The following is a 26,058-nucleotide window of genomic DNA, read 5'->3' as shown; positions in this document are numbered from 1 at the left end:
CTCCTCCAGCTTCCCAGGTGGAAATAAGAGGCCACCTCAATAGCCAGCACATTTCTCTCTCGTATGAAAAATAGATGTTCCACGAAGCTAGGCGCCTCTCCCTCTGACTCCCCCCCGCCCCCCCTTTTCAGCACATCCTCTGCCTTTTCTGTGTGACTCTTCCCGCGGTAACGAGAGCCCCCACATCCATAGGGCTGGGAGCTGGCAGCAGCAAGAACGTGGAGGGGTGGGGGTGGGGGGCTCTGGGAAGAGATGACACATTTCAGGGAAAGCGCTGTCAAAGCCTTGACGTGTTCATTCATAGCTTTGTCAGACTAACCTTTGGGGGGAAAGGGGGAGAAGTGTCTTCTCCCACATAAGAGGTTGCCATATTCATGTTTTAATTTGCTGTTACATTTTCAAAAAAAACAACATATAAAAAAATCATTTATCATTTTATGATCTGTTTTCTCCCCCAAGAACGCCCCCTTTCCTTTCCCCTTCTCCCTGAGAAGTGTGTTTTCCACAGCTCATACGTGCTCCTCCGTCTCTGAGACGTGCGTTCTCCGTTGGAGCACTGTGGCCTCCCAGGCAGTTGGATGAAAGGTGGACTGTTCGGTTCTCGCTCCGACGGCTCCTGCCCACAAACGGAAGCCTCACGTCTGGGTCTCGGCAGTGTGCACAGAGCTCTGGATCCTCGAGGGAGCATTTGGTCCTCAGCAGGCCTTCATGGTTGCGAGGCCAAGAGGCTCTGGTCACTGGTTAACTTGTGAGCTTTCTCAGAGCTGTTTACCCGCCCTGTGAGGGGAGGGTCTGTAGTAGCCACCCCTCCCCTCTTTTTTAATGTAATCTAAAGGAATAGTTGTGTCTGTCTTTCAGTAGTGTCAACTTTAGCTATCACCAAGGTGGTATCTCATTAAGCAGGTCTGCCTATTTCCGATGTAAGATTTAGTAAGCAATAATGGCATGAACCCCGTGGAGAAATTCTAAACATTGCCTATTTGAAACTCATCTGAAGGAAGGAAAGGTTCAAGAGTCTTGGCCCTGCCAAGAGTCCCCTTCTGTCCAAATCCTCAGGGAGAGGATTGAGGAAGGGATTTCCTTCCCATTCAGGTGTGGCTCTACTTCCTGCACCCCTAGCTCACGAGTGAGCCAGTTGTATATATCCAGATTTGGGACGTTTTTTTGAAAGAATGAAATTATGACCTTGATATGCTCCTCCTCTTACAGTGTTTCTGAGATGAAGCTGGGAGATATTTTGTCCGTCTTGCTGAGGGATGATTGTTTTCATGGAAAGCGATGGAACCAGGTAGGGTTTGTTTTTATTGTGCCTGCTGCTCACTGCGTGGCTCATTTCTTGACTTAGAGTTGAGGGTGGGGCAGCGTTGCATGGTCAGGCCCAGTGGTCTCTCCAGGTTACCAACCAGGACAACTGACTGTGGTCATTCATCCATGGTGGAATGGGAGAACAAACATGTCTGTCTCGGATACTGAGTTCACCCGTCTTTTAAGCTGTGTGTGGGTGTTATACACAGAGGAAGGGTCAAGTTGCGATCATTGGGAGGAAAGCTCTCTCTCCTCATGCAGTTCCATCTGGAGCTCCGGAGCACTTGTGGACAGTCCTGACGTCCTGCTGCTTTTCCCTGGCTGCACCCGTGCCAAGCAGTCATGTTCGCCTTGCCTCGGTGTCCTACCGATGTATGACAGGTGCACACAATACCGTGTGCAGTATTGCTGAATGTAATTCTACCTATGAAATACTACTTACTTGCATAACTTACATTCGTCTGCTGATGACTGAGGGTAGATTGGAAAAATCAGAGCCAAGATGTTGGGCTTTCGAGTTTCTCGTGTGCTTTCGTTTTTGTCTTTATTTGCATCTGTAGTCTCCCAAGGCGGGACCAGATTGACTGACGCTCCTAGAAGTGCTCTTCTTCCAAGAGTGCCAAAGGAGAGAGAGCAGCGATTCCCTGAGGGCGCTTCACAGCCCGGCCTCCGCCTAGCTCTTTACACTACAAGACGGACACCCTTTCATGCTCATAGCAACCCTACGACCAGAAAACTGAAGCTTAGGTTAAGGGCCTTTCACAGGGCTTACTCAGAATCATTAACTCTGGGATTTGAAGTCAGTCAGTCTTAACTTCAAAGTATGTGTTTACCTACAATATCAATGTGGCTCCACTAGTATTAGCTCAGCGAAGAACATGGAATTCATTGTTTGTTTGTTTGTAAGTTAGGTCATTTCAAACGGTGTCTGGCAGAGGAATTTGAGATAAAACACGGGCAGCAATTGGCACTGTACCAGAGACCCCTGCTAACAAAGGTATTTAGGGTTCACCTGATCAACAACTTATTCCAGGTGGCCTTTCAGACCGTGCATCATCTCTTCGTAGAAGTTTGTTGCCAAGAGAATTGACCAGGAACGAGAGACTCCCAGGACGTGGCATACTGCTGTTCTTCTGAGACTAGTGCGACTGTTAGCCTGAATGCCAGAAGGCACACGTTCCTTTTCTAACAGTAATTCCAACACTGCTGACTAGCATAGGCAGGGGCTAGCCTCACTGAGGTCAATTAAGAATGTTAAAAAGTACCTCTTATTGCCAAAACCCTCTGGCACTGGATTGCATCATTGAGTTGACCCATAGGGACATTATCTGCATGCCCCGTTTGTTTTTTTCCTTTGAGATAAGGTGTGTGCAGTGTGCACAGGAATTTGTTCTTAGTTTTTTTTTTAAACTAGAGTCCGGCCCTCCAATGGATCTGAGGGACAGTGAACTGGCCCCCTGTTTAAAAAGTTTGAGGACCCCTGATCTGCATGGTGTGTCTGAAGCTGTAAACTTTTGCAGGAACAAATGGCCTTATTTTTCTCCTGAGGAGCAAGCAGTGGGTTTGAACCACCAACCTTGTGGTTAACAATCCAATCCTTACCTGACACTGCATCTCCCACTAGGGATTATTTTTCCAAATTGCCCCTACAGAGAGTTAACGTGGCTCCAGGAAAGCCACACGGGGCCAGTGGGAGCACCTGGAGAGCGATTGGAGGAGGCAGCATAGTTAAAACATGGGTCTGAGGGTCACGTTCCTGATCTGCCACACCTGAGCCACATGACTGTGAGTAAGTGGTGCTCTTCCTAAGCCCGGTTCCTTCAAGTGTCAAAAGGAGCCTGGAGGACCGAGTGGGAAATAGCCCAAAAGCCCTAAGTAGATGGCATGATACTGAAAGTTGTTATTTTTTTAATCATCATGCAGTGTTATCATCTGGTAGCAGGTGTGGAATTAGAGCCCATCCTCAGTGACGTGAAGTCCAGTCCTGATTTGCTAAATCATAATCATTGGAACATATGCACCTGCCTTCTGCCCAGGAATTAGAGCAAGCAGTGAAACTACAACATGAGATGTTAAAAGTTTGACCAAATCTAGTCTCTGCTGTGGCTGTGTCGGGGACTAGCTGTGCTGTCAGCTTGCATCCTTTCTCTCCAGGGGGTTGATCACCGCGCGCATCTGCACATCCCCCGGGAAGCTGTGGAAGGGCGTCCCACCCTTGTGAAGGACATTTCCCCAAAGAAGGAATGGAGCAGCTGCATCTCCCTCTGCTCTGACAGGAAGGAGCCATTAGTGCACGCACACACACCTACCTTTTTTTTTTTCCTCACACATCTGCCCTTCTGTGGCCTTGCAGAATCAATTCTCCTTAAACTTTGCCCTGGCTTAAGGCCAGCCTCGAAGGCTTCTTGAGACTTGTAAGGAGTGGCTGTAAGATCATGGCTAAGGAGTCCTAACCCAGAGTGTGGTGAGCATGGATTTGACTCCTTGCTACACTAGTAGCAGCTCTTTGACCTTGGGCACCGTACCTTCTCTCTAGTCGGAGTTTTCTCATCTTTAGAATGAGGCAGACAGCCTACCTTGCAGGCCGCATTGAGGTTTAAGGAAACTGAGGCAGAAAGTGCTTGGCAGAGTTCAAGCAAAGTCAGTTTTTGTCTCATCATAGCCCCAAGCTCATGGCTTGGTGGACTTGATGCCCAGGAAGGATTTGAATTAAAGTTTGGAGTGGGGCTGTTGCGTGGGGGGAATCGCACCCACATTAAAACAGCTGGTTACCTTACAAAACAGAACCAGCCATGCAGGTGCAGGTTCTAGGTCTTGTAGTTAAAGAATTGGTTTATGTGATGAAATGAAACATTCATTCCAAGGAAAAATAAAAGCTTAAACTGAATTGACTACATTACTAATTGACTACATTACATGATGACAGCCTCTGGAGTATTTCATGTGTGTGATCCATGCGAATAACAGGAGGAATGGAGTAGCTCCTACACACAACTTCTGATTCCATTTTGCGTAAGAAATACTGTAGGTCTTAATTGCTGTACTCAGTGTGGGCCATATGCACAAGGCTGGGCTCAGTAGTTAAGGCTGTTACACATATAGCCAGAAACCTCATTATAATGGCCACCTCCTTCACCCCGCTCGATTGAAGTCCACTGTAAATGTCCCTTTGGCACACACATTTTTAGGCTTCTGTGAACAGTAAAAAAGTGAGTGAAGCATCTGTGAAATGTATATTTCATATTTCGGTATATAAAATTTATATAGCTGCGTCTGGGTGTGTGAATGCTCACCCGCCTACAAAGAGAATAAATTTGATCTCTCAACCTGACTGGGAAGCACTGAGAAAGTTCTGGGACCATGGAGCTAACACTCAGCTTGGCAATACAGTGATTAAAACAAAACCCTTTCACTTAGTTTTAAAATATCTGGGAAGCTGGCAGTATCAAGGCCCACATTTCTTAACACACGCACACCACCATGCCCCCCTGCTAAAACTTTTCCAGGGAAACTAGTTTGGTAGCCCCCCTGTTGCTTTAACCTCTTGCTCCTTGATGACGTGTGCGTTTTTCATCTTCTCAGGAGATACGCACACTCAAGCACCCACCAACGCGTGTTTTTTCCACACGTGTTGTTGGTTTGTCCTGTGATGCATGCCTGTAAACTTTTCCTAACCAAAAACCAAAAACCATTTCTGGCGCTGTGAGCTGTGAAAGAAGATCAGGAGCCCCTGGCTCCGTCCTCTTTGATTGTCTGTTCCCGCCAAGATCAGTCGGCTCTTACTGATCAAGGGCTGTTGGGTGCTTATAGAAAGGTGGGAATGTAATTTTCTAAACTGCCCATGGTCCGCGGGTTGCAAGAGAGCTTCATTACAGCTATGTGTCGAGGAGGGTGGGAGGGCCCGTCCTGCCGGGTATTCATGTGCCTGCAGGGGTTTGACCCGCGCTCATTACGGGAGGATTGTGCCTGTCTGGGGCTGGAGATGGGTGGATATAGCTCTGCCCCCTCTATCTTCAGTTTAAATTTATACTGTCCTCCCCAGAAGACAACGGGAAAAAAACCTCATTCACTCTCAAGAGGAGCCATTTTAAAATAAAGTATTTCTGGAAGTGAGGGTGGGGAGAAGGGAGGAGTACGAAATGCTTTTTCCTAAATAGAGTATGTTTTCTGCCATTAACTTTTTCCTAGATTGTACTAAAACCGACCCCATCATTTTAAACACGTGAACTGAGTTTTATCACTCCCCCCCCCCTTTGCTTGTATACCCACTCGCATTACATATGTGTTCGTATATGTAATCTCTCTCTCTTTTTTTTTTTTTTTGGTTGGGAAGAAAAGATGCCTCATTTTGAAACCTAAAGGGGGGAATAAGAGAAGCCCTTTGTAATATATTGCCATATTATCACTAAATCCCCTGACAGTTGTGACACACAGGCAAGTCACCTGTCACTTAAGCTTGAGGTCTCTTTAATTTTCTCCTGGAATTCGCACCAGGCTGTCTTTAATTTGAGGCCTTTATTGGAATTCTGAAACCTCTCTGCCTCCCTGGCTCTCAGATCTATTCTGAGCGCCGTTACAGAATGTATACAATAACCAACAGAGGATTCGGAGAGGGCTGGAGCTCTGTTTATTTAACACTCTAGAGGGATTTTTGTGCTTATTCGGTCCTGGATGCCCGGCTTTCAATATCGCTTTGACAACCATTCTGCCCTTCTCATTAATTTTAAACAGTTAAAACACAGGAAAAAGAGGGAAAAGTTTTCATTATTAAAGTGCTTTACTTTTTAATAACAGAGGATTCTGTCCGCCAGGGGAAAGGGCATCCTCGCTAATTTCACATTCATATTAAAAAAAAAACACCAGGAAGGTGACAGTCGCGCCGCTGAGGTGGCTTAACGAAAGGAGGGCCCTGAAAGGGAGGGGGAAAAGTTTGCCTTTCACATCAGTTAAGAGGGTAAAAAAGAATCCTTGTTAATGACAATAGCAAATGTCCACTTTCGTAACCCAGCTCCTGAGTGACTTTCCTCTTGACATTTGAGCGGATAAAAACCCTTAGGGCGACCATGTGCCGTGAAACCAGCGAGGCTGTTGTCAACCAAACAGGAACAGCAGTGATTTGACTAAACTAAAAACATCTGCAGGTTGTTAAGTCTCTATTAATGCAGAGATGAGCGTCGATCCAGAGGATGGGGCTTTTCTTCCCAATCCCGTGTTCTTCCTCTGGTGGCCCGGAAAGTGAGAGGAGATCTCAGCTGAGGGTAGACCCAGTTAGCCAGACACAAGCATCAGCCCCGTGCCCTGCAGAGGTTAAAGGGGGCATGAACTGGATCGCACCCCTTCCTTTCCCGGTGCCCAGGATGGGGCTGGGTAATAACACCCACCACTCAGGTGATCCCTGCCTCGGTGGGCTGCACGTGAGCCCCATCGGGTTGGAGGAACTGCCCTCTGGCTATCACCTTTCCTTGGGAACATCCACGTGTGTTATAAGATACAGGACCAAAAACATTCGTTTTCCGTGGGGAGGTGAAGAAAGGGAGTCATTTCTCTATGACTGTTGAGAGGGTAAAAACTCACTGTCTGTTTACATTTTCTCCTCTTTGGAGCCCTGGTGGTATTGTGGTTATGCGCTTGGCTGCCAACCAAAAGGTCTACTGTTTATACCAGTGTGACTGCCCCCCTGGGGGATGCTGGAATGATCCAGGGGGGCCGGGGGAGGTTGCAAAAGCAGGTGCCTACACTTTATCCTGGATTATAGGATACAGTACAAAAGTTTTTAATTGGGGGGTGGGGAGACACTGAATAATTTTTTTTTTCCTGAAAAGGGGGAAGGAGGTCAAATAAGTTTGGGAGCCTGCCGTTTAAACCAATCAGCCGATCCGCAGTCGGTTATGTCCATCGACTTCTGTAAAGACTGCCACCTTAGGAGCCCGCCGGGCACTTCACTGCCCTGCAGGCTTGCTAGGAAGCAGAAGTGACCCAGTGGCAGCAGGTTTACTTTGGTTTGGTTTTTACTTTCGGGCCTTTCGGTACATATAGATGACCATAGCCCAGGGTCAAGTGTAGGGATCTGCTTTTGCAGCCCCTCTGGCTCATTCCAGCGCCCCGTCGTCACCAGGGGGCGGGGGGCAGTATTGTCCACTCTGGCAAACAGTGATGTAGAAGCTACCGTTTCTGGGGGGCCGTTTGCTGCAAAGATCCCAGCAGTCCTGGAGTGTCATTGGTTGGAATTGCCCGGAGCTCTGCACACGTAGGCACTCTGTGCTTACGGCTTACAGGACGCTGAATAAGCCGGACACACTGAGAGCGCCGAACCTCTCTTGGAATTAAGGCTGCTCTGCTGTTCCAGGGTTTAAAAAGGAACAAAGACAACTCGCTGCTATTGAGTCCCTTTTGACACATACAGGACAGAGTAACCATGCAGATTTCCAAGACTAACTCTAGGAGAGTAGAAAGTTTCCTCTTTCTCCCAAGAAGCAGCTGGTGGTTTTGAACTGCTAACCTTTGGTTTCCAGCCCAACCTGTAATCACCTTGCCACCAGGGCTCCTGTTCAAGGGAAAAAAGTGGAGTACCTTTTGGGCAGGTGATTGTCAAGTCCTCTTGGAAAGGAATCACCAGTGTTTCATTGGTCCGCATGTGGAGTGGGAAAGATTTAAGACCTAAGTAAGAGGTAAAATACTCATTTGAAAACAGCTTATGTGCAGTGGTGTTATAAATTACAGAACTGGGCTTGGGAAATTCCCATGAGTCTCAAATAAGGGTCTCTCATTTTGAGTGAGTGATCAGAGCCCAGGAAGAAAAGGAAGTCAATAGGTAAATAAATAAGCAGCACCAACCTGCTGCCTCACAATGCCACCCTCCTTTTTGCTTGACTTTAACATCTTTATAGCTCCTCTTATTTCTTCTTTTTTTCCCTCCGCAGTAATATTGAGAGGATTACCCTTGTTGGCCCCTAGGTGGTTACTGTGTGATTTTACTGTTATTAAATCTATTATAAACTGCTTCATTATTCCTGACTCTAACTCTTGTCTTTCCTTTAATCCTTCCGTCACCCTCCCAGAAATCCCGTGCCGGTGGCCCCCAGGAAATCCGCGAGCGAGCCACAGTCTTGCAGACGGTGTTTGAAGATTACGTGCACTCCAGTGAAAGCAGGGTCTCCTGGGCCAAAAAAGGTCAGTCGATTTCTAAGATGATTATGGGGTAGAGAGCCCAGCAGAACACCTCCCCCGCCTCCACTCACACCCCTTCCACATGGGTTGAGAGTCCAGCCAGGGATCTCTGCTCACCGGCCAAAGCCATCAATCTCCGGAATTCTGCAGGGCTCAGAAGCAGGCACGGAAGGCTTTAAGATGATATTAAATGTTAATTTCCGCCTTCCTCGTGTTTTGCACAAATGAGGCTTTATCTTGGCTTACATCAGGGCTGGAGCTTTGACCCAACAACTTGGGTCTTAGGGATCCGATTTTCTCCTCCTCTGAGAACCAGAGATGACAAGTCAGTAGAACTCTTTGTGGGGATGGGAATTAGAGATGAAGGTGAAGACGGGCAACATTAGACGAGGGAATTCCTGGTTGAAAGGACAAAAAGAAAACTGAGAAAGAACAGGGCTGGGCTGGCCCGTAGTTCATAAACCCAATGCCTAGGAAATTTTAAAAAGAGGTGTGAATTTAATATTCAGACTCTTCATAGGCTAAGTTGGCTCCAGGGAACACCAAATATTAAGTGTGGACTTACTGTTCACTTTGAGAAAAAGAGCAAGGGTGGGGATGGGGCCAAGGGGTTTTCAATAGCCAGTACTCTTTTATAGTGGATTGTTCTGTGCCTTGTCTGGAGACTGCCTTGTGTGTACTGATGAAACTTACCACTGTGGGGTCCACAGTTCTTTTCATTGCCAGGCTAGCTTAAGCAATATCACATCCTTTTCTTTGCATGACTAGGAGCATAGTTTTTGCATCACTTACTCCACAAACATTTATTGGATTGGGCACTATTCCAGGTGTTGGGTTACATCAGGGATGAAAACAGACGAAAGTTGATCCTTGGCTCTGTAAAGCTAGCGTTCTAGAGGCTGTGGTGGGTGAGCAGCTAAGCACACCTACACACATTGACAGTCAGACAGACTAGCCGGTCTGCTTTAAGAGCCCTGAACAGAAATAGAGAAGGTTGAGCCAGCGGCTGGCGGGACAGGGAGCCTCACGCAGAGTGTTTTCAATAGGGGTTGGAGTGAGGCTTTGGCATGGTTGTGACGAGAAGGATGGCCATCAGCCCTCTGAAGGAAGGGCCTTGCAGTCAGTGGGTTTGGCCAGAGCACAGGAACTCCAGGCAGTGTGGCAGCAGAAGGGGAGGCGCCCCAAGAGGCGGATTGTGTCAGGCTTGGAGGCTGTCCTAGAGACTGAGTTTGACCCCATGGGAAATTAGGACCGTTGAGGGCCTGGGAGCCGAGATCTGACATTCGATTTGAAAGAGGTCATCTTAATGCGGTGGATTAGACTCCAGCAGGGCAAGGACAAAAGCTGGAAGACGTTAACAGGAGATTGTCTAGGAGGCTATTGTAGATGGTCAGATCGGCTTAGTGGACTACGATTAAGTACCTGCTATAGATGTTAGAGAGCCCTCGTGGCACTGTGGGTTAGAGGTCAGACTGCTAAACACAAAGTGGGCGCTTCAGCACCCACCGTCTGCTCCTGTGAAGATCTACAGCAGGGCTCCTCAAACTACAGCCTGCAGGCCACATGCGGCCCACCGAGGACATTTATCCAGCCCGCTGGGTGTTTTTGCCCCATTTTGTTTTTTACTTCAAAATAAGATATGTGCAGTGTGCACAGGAATTTGTTCATCATTTTTTTTTAAACTGTAGTCCGGCCCTCCAACAGGTCTGAGGGGCAGTGAACTGGCCCCCTGTTTAAAAAGTTTGAGGACCCCTGCTCTACAGAAACCATAGTGCTGCCGTGAGTCAGAGTCAACTTGGTGGCGTGGGTTGGGCTTTGGATGCAATGATGCTTTCTGAGAACAATCATAAAAACTGGACCAACTCAGCACTGCACAGGTTTGAAAGATGAGGTCCCCAGTAACTGCCCCATAACCCACTGATCTTTCAGTATTGGTGTGTATTCTTTGAGACTTTTCTCTCTAATAATACCCTTTCCCAGCATTTTCCCAAAGTAGGTCTGGCAATCCTTAAAAGGTTATCTTGAGGACCTACCTTTAAACAAGTACTGAAGCATGCCGTCTCAAGAGGATAGACTGTCTGCCCTCCTGTAGCTGGGCAGTTTGGTCATTTGATGAAACTTGGGCAAATCGAGAACATAGCTAGGTATTATGCTGCTGAATTTCAGGGTTAATAAAGCACAGTGAAAAAGAGTTCGTTAACTCACGCCATGATCTTTGGCTTTGATTGTGGTATCAGTCAGGTATTTTGATTATTCTTGTGGGACTATACAACTATTTCAGCATGGCTGGGGTCAACAAAGGAAAAGTTATAAGGAATATGGAGAATGGGTTTTTTGCATTTAGGAGAATGTGGGGTTTTTGCATTTTATCTCCTCCTTGTCAACATTGAACTTGTTAATGCCAAGGAGCAAGCAGAGCTCTTTAGCTTTTGTTTAAAGAACATTGGAGTAGAGCCACTCCACGATGGCTTAGTACCACAAAGAAATAAACACATTATTTCTCTCGTCCACTAATTGATTTCTACACCAGACTGACGGAGGGTGGGCTCTGAAGAAACCGCCTCTGGAAGATCTCGGTCGCTCACTTCCAATAGAAAGCTCTCTGCTGGATCTCCACTCCAGTTATTAAGATTATGAACGCTGGAGGTCTGGGGGAATAACCCCAGATTCACCACCCTAAAAGTATTACATTTCCAACCCAGGATCAGCCACTCCACCCCAGAAATAGAGCCTGTCTTTGGTATTTCTATCTGCATATGCAAATTCTCCACTACTGACTGGCTTTCCTTTTATACCATTTCAGAGCCCACCTCATGAATTATTAACAAAGCAGCTGGCTTTTGCCTTTATGGTAAAAAAAAATAATACTAGTTGGAAATGGGGCCAAGTATGCATTTGTTTTCCTTTTGCATTTTTCTGACCCAGTCACTGTTAATGGTAGCATTTAATTGTCAGTTTTCAGGAGCAGTTAGTTATCAGCCTTTTCTCTCTCTCGTGTTGTGCATTTCTTAGCTAGGAATGCAAGTGTTAAAAATAGCTCTTCTGTAAGTTTGCCTTCCATGCTCCTGAACACAAATTTCAGAAAATGGAACCCTTTGTGTGCAAATTACCACTTCTGCAGTTTGATGATCTCCATCTTCGGATCCCCGTGAAGAACAGGCCTGGCATGTGCTTGGGAAAGGGGGTGCTTCTCTGATCAAGAGAGTCCTAACCCAGGGTGACAATAATCCTCTCACTGTGAGGGAGAGGTCTGCTGGGTCCTCTGCCAAAGGCCTCTTTCTAGGAGAAGCAGAACAAACCTCACCTCCCACGTCGTTGTCGCTGTTGACGTGCCACTTGGGAGACCTTTACCCTGTCCTGACCTGGGAGTCGGTTGAGAGGAGTGAGAGTATAGCTCCTATTTACCTCTTTGATAGTAGAGATCATCCATACATAAAAACCAAAACTAAACTCACTGCCTCGAGTCAATATTGACTCATAGTGGCCCCCTGAGGGTTTCTGAGTCTGTAATTTTTAACGGAAGTAGAAAGCCCATCCTTTCTCTCGTGAAACTGCAGGTGGTTTCGAATTGCCGACCGTGCGGACCACAGCCCAATGCGAAACCACTAAACCACCAGGGCTCCCATCCGTCCATAAGCTACTACTATTCCTTATCCAGAAACAGTTCTATTTTGCATGGAAAAGGACAAAATACCCAAGTGGGGTATATAAAGATCTATCTCCCCTAGTTGATCTACTTTAAATAGTTGTTGAGATGGGAATTGGAGACAAAAAAATATTGTAGTTCCAAGCCGAAACCCACTGCCATCGAGCCAATTCCAACTCCTAGTGAACCTGTGGGACAGGGTAGAACTGCTCCTGTGGGTTCCTGCGACTGCAGTTCTTTACGGGAGTAGAAAGCCTTGACTTTGTCCCATAGAGTGCCTGTTGGTTTCAAACTGCTGACATGTGACCCCCAGGCCACCAGGGCTCCTTCTGATTGTTGTAAGGTGTCATCCAATCAGTTCTGAACCAGAGAGACCTCACGCACAACAGAAGGAAACACCGCGCCATCCTCACAATGGTTCCCTGCCTGAGCCCATTGTTGCCGCCACTGTGTCAGTCAGTCCAGCTCAGCCCGGGCCTGCTTCTTTATCCCTGATCCTCGGCTTTCCCAAGCATGGAGTCCTTCTCCACGGACTGGCTTCTCCTGACAGCTTGTCCACCAAGTCTCTAAGATGAGTCTTGCCACTGTAGCCTCTACGGAGCACTCTGGCCATACGTCCTCCAAGACAGATTTGTTTGTCCTTTTGGCAGTCTGTGGTACTTTAAGTATTCTTCACCAGCACTGTAATTCTAATGTCGTCCTTATTCAGTATGCAACTTTCACATGTTTGTGAGGTGATTGAATAGAACCTCCTCCCTGGGGGACGGACAACAGAAAAGTGGGTGAAGGGAGACGTCGGACAGTGTACGATATGACAAATAATAATTTATAAATTATCAAGGGTTCATGAGGGAGGGGGGAACAACAAGGGATGGGGTAAAAATGAGGAGCTGATGCCATGGGCTGAAGTGGAGAGCAAATGCTTTGAGAATGATGAGGGCAACGAATATACAAATGTGCTTTAGACAATTGATGTATGTATGGATTGTGATGAGTTGTATGAGCCCCTAATAAAATGATTTTTTTTTTTAAAGAAAATACCATGGCTTTAGTTAGGCACTCCTTAGTCCTCAAAGTAACCTCTCGATGTTTTTCAACACTGTTAGGTTTGCTTGTTTGTTTTAAAAGGTCTTGTGCAGCAGATTTACCCAACGCAATGCATCGTTTGATCTCTTGACTGCAGCTTCTGTAAGCATTGCTTGTGAATCCAAGCAAGACAAAATCCTTGAGAAGTTCAATCTTTTCTCCATTTGTCATGGTGTTCTCCGTTGGTCCAGGTGTGAGGATTTTGGTCTTTACATTGAGTTGTCATCCATACTGAAGGCGCGATCCTTGATCTTCAGCACGTGCTTCAAGTCCTCCTCACTTTTCAGCAGACAGTGTTGAGTCCTCTGCATACCACCATATCACCATGACGGATCTTGCTGATTAGATTAGCTGTATCTTAACCCATCATCTCAGATAAGCTTCTCCTTCCGTTATTGCTCCTCTTTCCACTTGTGTTGCTGGCCTTGTCTCCCCTGCTCCTTCTGCACATTTAGAAACTGCCATCTCGAGCCACCTCCTGCCCCTTGGAAAGTCCGATGAACAGCTGTTGCTGCATCTGGAACCCCGCAGCGTTGAGCTCTCCAAACGTGGGAGCTGAGCAGTAGGGGAGGACAGCCAGTTGTCGTCCCCAGTGAGACGGGCGTCTGAGGGCAAGGAGGTGTGGTGAAAATATGCAGTGTGAAATGCTGCCTCGCCAGTTGTCGAGGGAGAAAGCCCTTCCTGCCTGTTCTTGGCACACTCATTATCCCTGCACAGCTGTTAGTTGGGCACCTAAGTCTGTTGGGACAGAAGCTTTCCATCCTCAGGAAGAGGGGTGAGCACAGGCGGAAGCCAGGGGCCTAATCTGCTTCAGCAGAAGAGTGGGGTGAGACCAGGAGAGCTGGGCCCAGATTTGGATAACAGATTTTAAAAGCAAAAAATGCCTAGACTTGGCTTGCTTTGCGCCTGGGCCTTTTAGACCAGGGTAGGGAGTGGGGGAGGCAACGAGGAAAACCACCTGGGTCACTGCTCGCATCTCCGAGGACTTGTGTCTAAGAGGAGCGTGGTGTCAGAACCCTCCAAACAGCACAGTCCATTTGAAGTGTTAAAGATCTCCTTTGGAAAAGCCAGTCCCGGTTATTAAAAAGGAGCAGAAGCACAGCCGTAAGAGAGAGGTGCAGAGGAGTTGCCTTGGTTATGATTTCTCATCGATTGGGAAAAGGAGTTCACTTTGCTCAGTAAATAGAGCTTTGATGGATTCTCAGGATCCTTCCCGGAGCTGATCTGCTAAAATGACACTTTTTATTACTGTTCATAAACGCCAATCTCCAGGTGCTGCTGGGATATTCTGCTTAAGCTGTGGGCAAACGTGCCAGTCCAGTGGCTCAACAAAGCCCAGGTGAGGGAGGCTGGGGTTTCAAGCTTCCTTCCAGCAGGGGGAGTGGCCTGGGAAGAGCCAACTGGAGGTCCAAGAGACTTTGGGCAGGTGAGGGCCTGCATTTCAGGACAAGTCCCTTCTGCCCTGTTACAGTATCCTCATTTTCACTCAGACACCTCATTTTCACTGAGATTGCAAGGCATTCAGGGGCGAACTGGGCATGGGATCATCTTTCCTCTGAGGAATGCAAACCCTCCACCTGCCTGGGAACTGCCTTGTCCAGCCCTTGAACGCTCCAGGACAAGGCGCCCTCTTCATGGCTTTCAAATAGGACGGAGTGTCCCTGACAGAGCCGCTGGTGAACACCTCCAAGTTGTCGGCAAGCTCAGGATGAACCCGTTGTTTCGTGAACTATTTTACATGTTTAATAACTTTCATTTGAAGATCCTGTTTTCCTTTCATTTCTTCCACCTTTGAATGCGTAATCATAATCAGCCTTTTTGAATTTTGTATATTTTTCACATTTGCCTGAATGAATGAGTCCAGCGTATTTTAATTGCAGTAGGAAACAAGGTTCCTCGTACGAAGGTCTAATGATTTCCTCACTTTCGCATTTGTTAGCATCTTTGCTCATTCTCCCTCCATTCACTTACACGGCAAATGCATGCTGTACTCCAGGTGCTGTGCGAGGCCCCAGGGCACTGCTGGAGAGCAGAGTCCTCGCCATGTAGTGAGATCTAAACTTTCTTGGTTTTATTTTAAATGATCATTCCGTTCTGGTGTTGAGATTTGGGATGTTGTTGGTTCGTTGTGGTGGTTTTGTTTTGAAGCATTGCAGACACAAATGTGGATTCAGGTTGTTCATCTACAAGGGACTTGAAAAGGTTCGTGGACAAAGGAAATAAAGATAATGGGATTTTCCCAGATACTTGGAAGCCCCTTGCGCGCATTAGCTGGCCTGGTCGGGCTCCCATTGTCTCCCTTTCTGTTTCAGCTCTGCAGTCCTTCATCCGAGCCTACGCAACCTACCCCAGGGAGCTGAAACACATCTTCCATGTCCGGTGCCTGCACCTCGGCCATGTGGCAAAGAGCTTTGGGCTAAGAGATGCCCCCACAAATCTTAGTGTGTCAACTCTAACGAAGAAGAAAGCAACGCTGCTGAGAAGGTAAGATGAGCAGACCTGCCCTGTAACAAGTGGCTCAAGGGCCCATGAGTGTACAGAGAGGTCTGTTCAGATTAGCAGCAGTGAAACGATAAAGTTGGCTGCCGTGTTCAACCAAAACACCTCCATCTCGAAATTGCTACTGGCATCTGCCTTTCTCTCGATGTAAGTGGTTGCAACAAGATAAAAAGTACCTAATCTTAAATGTTTTTAAGACTGATAGGGATTCAGCAGTCTCCTTTCAGGCCCAAATGTGGTGGGAATATAGGAGCAGCAAGACAGAGGAGTTGCAGTCGAGTAACTAGTGCACTTGCCATGCTCAGAGCTTCAAATATGCTGAGGCCACTGGGGAACGTAGCAGACTTGGACTAAGACTTCCTCCTGCTTCATGACATCAGCAATTGTGGCTTTGCCGTTGTAGTGATATGGGAGGGTTTGAGTCCCCTGCTGAGCGATACAGATTTGCAGGAACTGGTGAAACTGAAGAGCCCCTACTGGATGGTCCAAAGGAGTTAGTATTGGGACCCTGGTGGCACGATGGTCAAGCACTCCCTTGCTAACCCAGAGATCGATCATTCAAATCTACCAGCAGCTCCATGGGAGCAAAGATCTGGTGATCTCTGCAGATCACCAGATCTTTGCTCCCTTGGAAGGTACAGCCCAGGAAATCCAAGGGGAGCATTACTCTGACCACACCTGACAACAGTATTGACCTCAGGAGCCCAAGCTGTCACTCTCCCTGACACTTTGACACCTGCCTCTAGCGGTGCACGCTCTTGTAGGCAAGAAGAGAGGGTGTGGCTTGAACTGGCTAGTTGTTAGCTGCCATCAGGAAGCCCTCAGCTCATGCTGTTCCGGCTACAGGAGGACAGGGCTGCCGTGATCCAGAGCACTTGCACTGGCTACTTTGGGAGTGGACGGCCAGCTCTTCTTCCTATTCTGTCTTAGTCTGGAAGCATCATAGCCACCCAGAGCCTTCACTGGCAGATAGGCGGTGGCTGTGCTTGAGGGGCATCGGGTGGTAGTCAGACCAGGGGTCCGACTTGGAGCGCAAGAATTCTGCCACAGAAGCTCGGAGTCCATCTTAGGGTTTCCTGAGACTCGGAGATGATTTCCCTCGGCAGACTACGTTGATTTGCTCTATGGGACACGGGAGCCTAGAACCTCTGGGAAGCTGTAATGAATTAAATTGTTTCATTGCTCTCCCACCCCCCCATAAAAAAATTGTCCACTTGGCTGGACCTTGATTCTCAATGGTTTAGCAGTTATGTAATCACCCCCCTGGTATACTGTGGCCCTTATCGCCTTTTATCTTACAAGAGAAAAAGGGGCCAGGAGCAGAGCATGTTCTTCGGATGTAGGACTCCTCCCGTGTGCTAAGAACCTCCTAAACCCCACGGAAAGATAGATGCCAAGAGATTAGAGGTCTTCAAGTAACACTGGGCCCTCAGATGTTGAAAGGAGACGAGGATCTTCCCCCAGAGTCAACAAAGAGAAAAGGCTTCACCTTTTCTAGAGTCCACATTCTGAACATGGGCGTCTAGCTTCCTAGACTCTCCAGTGGGAGAAGACGTTCCTGTTTGTTCAAGCCACCCACACGGGGTCTCTCTGTGGTAGCAGCACTAAACAAGAATTCAGAATTTGGTACTGGAAGAGTGGTGGGCTGTTGTGGAATTGGCTTGGGAACTGGGAGAGTATGGAAGAGAGGATTCAGTTTGTCTTGCCTACTGTAGGCACATTATCTGGAAAGACCAGTCGCTGGAGAAAGACCCCATGCTTGGTAGAGGCAGGGTGTCCTCACTGACAGGCTTGGACACAGTGGCTGCAGCAGTGGGCTTCAGAACAGCGATTTGTGAGGCTGGCACAGGACTGGGCGTCTCATTCTGTTGTGCCGGCAATGAGTGGGCTGCCTCAAGGCATTTATTGGTAGCGCCAACGAGCTGCGTACAGGACACTGGGCTGAGGAGAGAAGAAGCTGGGCTAACCCAAGGGGCTGAGAAGCCGAGGAACCTGGAAGTAGGAGCTGGCGAGACAGGCGCATTGGAAGCAGAGCTGCTGTGGTCTCACAGGTAGGGCCCCAGCCTCTGAGATCTCAGAGTAGAGCGGCAGCTGCTGGCTCTCAAAGGGCGGCCCTCCACCTTCCTGGGTTTCTAAAGAGTCAAATCTTCACAAGTTGCTGAAAAGAGACAAGGACCTTCCTGCGGAACCAACAGCTAGAGAAAGCTTTCCCCGAGAGCTGCTGCTCTGAGTTTGGGCTTCTCGCCTCCTGATCCGAGGGAGAGTAAGTAGTTCCTGCCTGGTAAACCATCTGCTTGTGGTAGTGCTGCCCTAGCAGCACTAGAGAATTAAGCCAAGCCAGGAGCTAGAACATTACATTCAGCTGCCCTTTTGTAGAGGAACTTTGGGATAGAATTGCCATTATCACTTAGGCAGCCTTTGTGTTGGAAGGACACATTGAATAAATTCATTGTGTGGCGGCACAACGAATTTTCTTTCACTTCTATTTTACTGTGGGATTCTTGGGTGTCCTTGGCAGAGGTTTCACCGCCTTCATTCTCTCTGCACAGTCATGCCCCTGAGGATCGGTAGGCAGCACCACACTGTCCTCCCTGTCCAGCACCGCGCCTGCATTGCTCAGGGGCCATCAGTCCGGTGTGACGTGGCAGAGGGAGAGCGGATTGCTGGTTTGGAGGGAAATGACCAGGGGTCCCAGGCTCGGGGAACACGAGCGCCGTCTCCATCCTGGTGTGGACGTTGAACCGCGGGTTCCTGTGCGTAACCACAGAACGAAGACGAGCACCCATGTTTTAGTTACTTTGCAAGGTGGTTTTGAGGCACAAAATTGGACGCTACATGTCAGTAAATAGTCTTCTGAGCCGTACAGGGCCTCGCAGACCGAAGCACTGGGGACCACGAGCTAGAAAGCAGATGGGTTAGGATTCAGGGACATCCAACTTGATCTGCCCTGGGACCTGGCATCCAGACAGCTCTTGACAGCAGCATGGCTTTTTTGTTGTTGTTGTTGTTGCCTAATTCTAATTCCCGTTTTAGAATTTATAAGACATTTAATTTTCCCCCCCCTCGCCCTCTTAGTGTCCCTCTCCTGTTAGACCATAGTCCTGTGAATCTGTGAGCTGCACCGCGGTACCTGAAGGGAAGTGGGTAGCCCAGCTGTGGTTCCCAGCCAGCAGAGGCCCAGAGATTCCAGGCTGAGCTGCCGGTACCCAGACTTCTCTGCTGGCCCCCATCCAGAGGGAGAAGACTCTTCCCAGATCTTCTCCCAGATACAGCCAGCCAGGCCAGGATTCCAGCTGCAGTCAGCAGAGTGCGCCCTGTCTTTGGCCGCGTGCTGTGCCTGGCGTCTGCTCGTCCTAACTTGGATTGTGTGTGAGTGTAACGACACCAAGAGTGACCTTGCTGCAGGCTGAACGCCTGGCCGTCGGTTCATCATCTCTAAGAAGAGACCTGGCCCAAGGTTCTGGTGACCCTGATCTTTGTGTGTGCAGTCCCCATACTTCATTGTTCTTCATGACCTACCTCTCTGACTGGGAATGTCGTGGGAAGTATCATCCGGATAGCGGCTCTCCAGCCTGGGATGTATTAGCTCCCACCCAGATCCTGGAAAGCAAAGTGGGCTGGCGGCAGGGAGGCTGAGGGGAGGGGGGATTGGAGACGGCATTGTCCTTACCTTGAGAAGCCACTAGGGAGAGAGCAGTGTGCCGCCTCTTGCTTAGCTGACCCTCACTGGCAGATGGGCACCAGGACGACTATACCCCTGTGAGCAGGGGATTTAACAGGGCTTTATTTAGGGAAGAATGGGCTGATTAGCCAATAAAGAGCATGTAAGATGGTATGGGGCAGCCTTTGATGTCTGGCTGGCGCGGCAGGGAGCCGGGTGGTGAGTGACAGCAGTGTGTCACAGGATTACTCTGCTCCTGACAATGCCACTCTCTGTTCTTGCCATGTCACCACTCTGTTACAGCTACTTTTTCTGTTGTTACGTCCTTCTTTTGAAGGTATTTCTCACACTCCTTACCTCCTACCCCCACCCCTGCCGGCGTTGCACAGGCAGGCAGGGATACAGTAGGTCCCCCCACTTTTTTGTCGGGGGTGGGGCAGGGTGGAGGAAGACCTTGTCACTCCTGAAGGCAGAAGGACTTTGCTGCTCATCTGCACATGGACCGTATAATCGTGGTCAGGGTGAGCAGCAGAGAAAACCTGACAGATTTTCTTCACCTCAGTCAAGGCTCAAGCAAATGTCAGTTGCTGCTTTTTGAGGGCTGGAGAGCAAGTCCATTAAGCCCACAAAGTAAGGCGAGCTGTGCTGCGGCCACAGGCCACAAGTATTGCTCGGAGCTGCACCGTCTCCTCTGCCATCCATCTGTCGACAAGGAGAATGGCTGTCCCCTTGTGTTGTGCGTTGGTGAATGAGATAATAGCACTAGATTCCCTAAACTATTCAGCATTCCATTTTATGGTGTTTACTGCCGTGAATAATGATGTATTGTGCGCAGAGCCTCTAATATCTGCAAACCCAATCCATCAGGCCGTAAACAGAATCTTTCTTTGAATCACCTGTCACATGCCAAGCAGGGAGATCTGCGAGGTGGGGGTGTCAGAAAGAGGGCTTGAGGGCAGGTGAAGTTCGGAGACACCGCTGTGACAAAGGGGTTGTGTATCCCCCATGCCACCCTTCCTTTCCGCGGTCACTTCTCAGAAAAATAAAGCCCATACTTCATCTCCACAAATGAGGTCTTCATACCCCAGCCTACCTTCCCAGTCCTCAGTGCTGAAAGAAAACACTAAATGCCTTCCCCTGCACTCAGAAATACAGTCATTGTCACAAACTCTCCTGACACCGACACACACACCTGTCAAAACCAGCCCCGCCCCCCCCAAACACCGACATACACGTGTACACAGCGAGTCGGTGGTTTTGGTGAAATATTGAGTGCCCCCTTAGCAACATCCAGCACACAAACTGTAGTTGTCTCCCGTGAAGTGCGGTGCTTAGTTGGAAGCTGTGTGTAGACCCAGCAGCTCCTGAGAAGCAAAGGGTAACACACCTGACAGACTCCGCCACTCGCTCAGGAGTCGTGGAGACAGACCCAGGATCGTCACCTCTGAGGTTCGCCAGGTGTCTGCCTGGGCAGTGCCACTCAGTACTAGGACATGTCCAGGAACCGTGAGAGGCATGCCACTGAGGGTCACAAGTCTCTTACCTGTCTGACACTCAGGGTGGGGAGGGGAATGATTCAAGAGGAGAACCGAGCGTGCCTTAATCTTGGTGGTGTGGTAATGTTAAGGAGTGAGCCTACCGGTTCTGAGACTACCACGTGTGAACACGCTGCGCTCAGGCACTACCTTTCCCCAAATGATGTAGCCGATAGCTTGGCTCTTCTGAACCTTTGGCTCTGACATCGCCCTTAGTACCAGAAACACCTGGGACAGCTTCATGATCAGTACTTGCAAGGGTCGGAATTGTGTACTCTTCTTTGAAAGAAACAGTTTTGCTTTGCTTCGATCCATTGGCTCAACCGGGCCTAGCTAACATGGGGAGTTCCTGCTTTTACCGAATAGGTGGAGCATCTACAATTAGCTGGGACAGTACTCCCTATTCAGATGTTCTGAGGGCTTGGGTGTGCTGGGTTCTGCCCCCACATCTGGACGGCCATGAACGCGTGGTGTGTTCACCAGACACAACAGGGCATTTCCTTAGCCTCTGCTCCTTCCAGAGTGCTAGAAAGAGTTGATTTTCTCAAATGAGATCACAGTCTCACAGAAATCATACTTGCAAGCCAGTCCTCCTTCATAGACTAGACTCAGGCATTCGAGCCCCCCCCCCCCCCCCTCATAGACACTCTATCACTGAAGTTTGGCAAAGCTCTTGTTTTCTTTTGTTTTTTACTTGTGTTATCTTTGAAAGCGTTTGCTAAACCGTTCTCCATGGTTCTCACAGTCTTCATTTAGTCATTGTGAACTTTGAGCTTGCTGGTTTGGATAAGGCATCCCAGCTTGAGAAGTTTATACTCTCACAAGTTTACACGCTCCCTGGCCCGCTCTCTTGCCCCTCCCCCGGCATTTTAAGTGCTGACGGGGCGGGGGGAGTTGGTCAGTGATGAGGAGGCTGCGTTTGGATTCCCACAGACTTCTGATTTGAGTCCTGGCTGGGCCACTTTGGACAAGTTCCTTGGCCTCTGTGCCTCCGTTCCCTGGTCTCTCAAATGCACTTGCCAAACCTCGCCGGGTCACCAGAGGGAAGTAACCGGATGATGAAACTAAGGGCTGGACACCGGGCCTGGCCCAGCAGGAAAGAGGAACACTTGTTGACTGAAAATCGTGACACACTGACTGTGTGGGGCGTGTCTCCTGCTGTCACCATACTTAGCAGGGCCCTTAGAAGGGAGAAGGCTAACTGGCAGTCTCATAGCACCCTGCAACTTCTCAGGAACAACCTTGAAAACACGGACCAGGTCCCATAAAGGCTAGCACTAAGAAGCTGCAGCTGCATCTCCCTGTAAAGCAATATTCTCATCATTAGGAGCAGCTTGCCTGCCAATTTTTATGTGGCATTTACAACCTCCCTAATATCACTTAATTAGCTGAAGGCAAACTTGGAATGTTGCCCACCGTGAAAATTTTCTCAATTTCATTGAGCCGGTTATCATTTCGTAAAAAGCCAGATTGGGCCAAACACGAGCGCAGTGGCTGGACCCGGCGAGCGGGGGGGATAGCCTGGTAAACGAGCTGCTCGTGCGTCCGTCTTGCTCAGTGCAGCAGCAGCAGTTGGCACGACTCGGCCCCCAGCTTCCTCACATCTTCTGGAATCGTCTCCTGCCGCCTGGCTCCCACAGCTGCCAGAGCCCCCCCACATCCCTAAACCCTCCTCCTCACGAGGTTCCTGGGGCCTGGTTTCTGCTGACCTTTCCACTTCAGCTGACACCCTAGTGCCCTCACTACCTTTGCCTGGAAGTACCCCTCTCCTCTTTGTCTCCGGAGCCCCTTCCTTCCTCAGGGAAGTCTGGCCTGATCAGGTAGCCACCAGCACACCTCTTTCTGGTGTCTGTCCTGTTGGCTGGTTTCCTTGCTGCGGGTGGTGGTGTCAGTCCGTCTCCTGCTCTGGAGTGCAGTCCGTGGGTAGAACCTGCCGGCCGGCTCTGACTTCCGTACCTCTAGCACTGCCCAGAGGGTGCTAGAGTAAGTGTGTGTGAGGGCCTGATGGGAAGCAGAAAGTATTGTGTAATTCTGCGCCGAGGCACAGACAGGGAAAGAAGTAGTATTGGGACATATCAAGAAGAGGTAAATGCCTCTTTTTGTGTTTGCTAAGTCCCCCAAAAGCCACTGTTTCCTCCCTGGTAGGACACTGTCTGCAGAGCCCTGCCTCCCACACTGCAGTCAGAGTTTCTCCTTAAAGAGCAAGCAGGAGGTTGGAGTGTCCTTCCTCTTGGCACAAAAGCAGTCCCTGCGGACAGCAGTGCTCCCTGTGGGTCGCACCGCATGGCGCGTCCCTGCTCTGTTTCCCAGGCTGCTCCTGAGGCGGTGCGAGGATCAGCCCACAGAACAGTGAGCAGGTTCAGGATCGGGGTTTCCATTCCACCCTGGCAAGGCAAGAGCAGCCCTCCAGAGGCTGAAGACCACAGAGAGGCAGTTCAGACCACTGTTCGTAGCCGTGAGGCCAGATGTACTGGGGCTCTGGGGAAACAGACTCTTCTCTCAGCATCGGCCGGAATGAAGATGCCCACGGTCCAACTCAGAAGACCTGGAGTCTCCGTGGGTTTGAGGTGAAGCCAGAAATCGGTTTTGTTTATGATGTCAGTCACCCCAACACAGAGAACCTCATAGAAGGCTGTGTGTGCTCCTCACTGCCACCGAGTCAGTCTGACTTACAGTGACCTTACAGGGCAGGGTCAAACCCTCTCTCTGCGCTTCCCAGGTGGTAGATCATCGTGGCAGTAGAAAGCCTCTGCTTCTCTCAGAAGCCCGGGTCAAATTACTACTTATATTTTAAAGTCCAGAGTCTTAAAGATAAGAGGTGACCATGAACTTGACTGCCAAGTCTCAAAGATCTAGTCCCAGGGGCAGCTCCGGGGAACTTGACAGAGTGAGGTGCTCAGGGCAGGTAGTAGGATGCCCTCCGTAACACAGTACGGCACTAAGGTGCTAGCACAGTATAACCGTGGTGCGAAGCTGAGCTAGGAGACCCTAAATGACTGTTTAGTCTGCATATTCTAATGACCTGTGTCGAAGACCCTGTGTGGGACTGAAATTCACACTGAATAGTCTCTCTGGAAAAGAAGACCGTATTCAGACAGGAACGTGGGTCAGACACATGGCAGGACAGGGACAGGGTTTCTTCTGGGCCGAGAACACCTGGCGTGTAGTATAGTCGCTACTCAGGGACTCTTTGTATACTGGCTCCATGCGTTGACCATCGAGTTATGCCACGTGGGTCACACCCTGTGGACGGACGCAGCTATCTGCTCCGGGGGAGGTTTGTCCCCTGCCCCTCTCGGCCCGCTTCTCGGGGCTCTGGTTTAATTGCAGCTGGACCCATGCTGCTTTTTCCAGGTGGCCTTTTGCTTCGGCCACCATTTCTTTCTCCCCGACACCATGCAATTACCAGCTTTCTACCTCCTCGTGCAGCAAACCCACCCTCGTCTCCATCCGGCTAATGAGGCGATTAGAGGCATGTCTCAGTGACCCTGCGCCACCACCACACCTGGGTCACCCGCAGATGCAGGACCCACAGGCTGAGCTTTCAGTCAAGCAGTCGGGGCCCACAACAAAGAATAGGAACCCACCCAGCCTCTCCTGGTCGGTGCTGGAGACAGTCGTCCCCTCGCACTGCAGCCTTCTGCACACTGGCACCTGAAGACGTGCCGCCTAGCAGAGCCTGCCTGAGCCCGGGTGCAATGGGGGGCGCCCCGGCTCATCGGACGGGCCTCGCTCACATATCTCCCGTCTCATTTCATTTGACTTGAGAAATCAAGAGGGACATGCTAGACCCCAGGAGTCCCTTTTCACAACTCCAGGGAAAGGCTTTGCTCCCCACAGTGTGATTTTTGTCAGCCTCAAACCCCTTCTTCCAGAGAGCCCATGAATTACTGTTTATTCCCTAATTTATCTCCACTTTCTGTTGGCTCCTTTCTACAGTAAAACCAGACTCAGGGCCATCCAGTCAATTCTGACTCATAGCAACGCTATGTAGGGTTTCCAGGCTACAAGACAGGGTTCGCAGCTCAGCACCTGACCCACACGCCCACCAGGACTCTTCCCTTATACTGCCTCGTTCACTGCCATCAAGCCAGCGCCAACTCAGAGCGACCCCATAGGACAGAGTAGAATGGCCCCTGTGGGTTCCTGAGACTGGAGAATCTCTCTTTACGGGAGCAGAAAGCCTCATTTTTCTCCTGCAGAGCAGCTGGTCGTTTTGAACCTGTTGACTCACAGCCCACCGAATCCATGTGTTCCTTACCGGAATGAGGCCAGAACCTTGCCGTCTTGTTACGGCCCGCACAGATGGATTCAGATGTCGTCGTAGATCTGGGCCTGATGTTCCAGCGACAGTCTGCAGTGTGTGATGTCTTCCCGACTTATAGTCCACACAAGGGACGCGGCTTGGGAATGGGGCCCTCAGAGCCCTGACCTGGGATTCGTTTTCCCGATTTAACTTCTTTGGGAATCTCAGCATCTTCTCCCTTGAGAGCTGTGTGTGCTTAGTCCTTTGTGTACATTATTTCATTGAAACGTCCCCAGTTCCTAGTGAGGAGGCAGACGTGCCCAGTCACGTGGCTGCATGTCTGAAGGGACCCCTGAGCCCACACTCCTGACCACTTCACTGTTCCCCTTCTCCGGGTACCCTTTTGGGAAGCTGTGACTTTCTAGAATCATAGTTGTTAGCATGAGCTGAGAATTGGCCGTCTGTGCAACCAAAGACATGAACTTCAAGCAGGAGATGTTTGGGTGGCACATAATGGAAGATGTGGAGTCCACCCATGGCCATGGTCTTGATTCCAACGCAGAGTGACCCTGTGTAGGGCTCATCTTCCTCCCTGGGCGTGCCTTGTGGGTTTGACCCACCAACCGTGCAGTGAGCAGCCCAACACTTAACCCACAAGGCCACCAGGGCTCCTTTTGCAACCATTAGAGAAGCTAGTTCTGGGGTGGAAAAATTAAGGAGCTGCAATCATCTAGAAAGATCTTAGGGAGAACATGGGTCTAGTGTTTTCCAGTTTGCCTCTAGGTCTGGAAACAGTGCCGTGGAAGAATCACATCCCTCAATTTGAATCTCCACTCCAGCTCTAGAATGGGAGTGCCCTTGGGTGGTTGTAGCACGCAGTGTGAGGATGCTCGTGCAGCACATACGTACACAG

The 26,058-nt window shown here is 49.4% G+C and overlaps 1 protein-coding gene across 1 annotated transcript in view; it reads left to right on the top strand.

The window, feature by feature from the left end:
• DDX31 (DEAD-box helicase 31) overlaps positions 1–26,058 on the top strand; it is an 84,872-nt gene that overhangs the window by 46,165 nt on the left and 12,649 nt on the right. The window contains exons 17-19 of the mRNA XM_013007403.3: positions 1,210–1,288; positions 8,364–8,475; positions 15,517–15,688. Coding sequence (XP_012862857.3) covers positions 1,210–1,288; positions 8,364–8,475; positions 15,517–15,688 — 363 coding nt within the window. The remainder of the gene's footprint in view (positions 1–1,209; positions 1,289–8,363; positions 8,476–15,516; positions 15,689–26,058) is intronic.

Source organism: Echinops telfairi, unplaced genomic scaffold (genome assembly GCF_000313985.2).
Source record: "Echinops telfairi isolate 266 unplaced genomic scaffold, ASM31398v2 ScPeMD7_22;HRSCAF=79, whole genome shotgun sequence".
NCBI classification, from domain to species: Eukaryota; Metazoa; Chordata; class Mammalia; order Afrosoricida; family Tenrecidae; genus Echinops; species Echinops telfairi.
The sequence above is the reverse complement of the archived record's forward strand: the minus strand, read 5'-3'. Positions and strand labels throughout refer to the sequence as shown.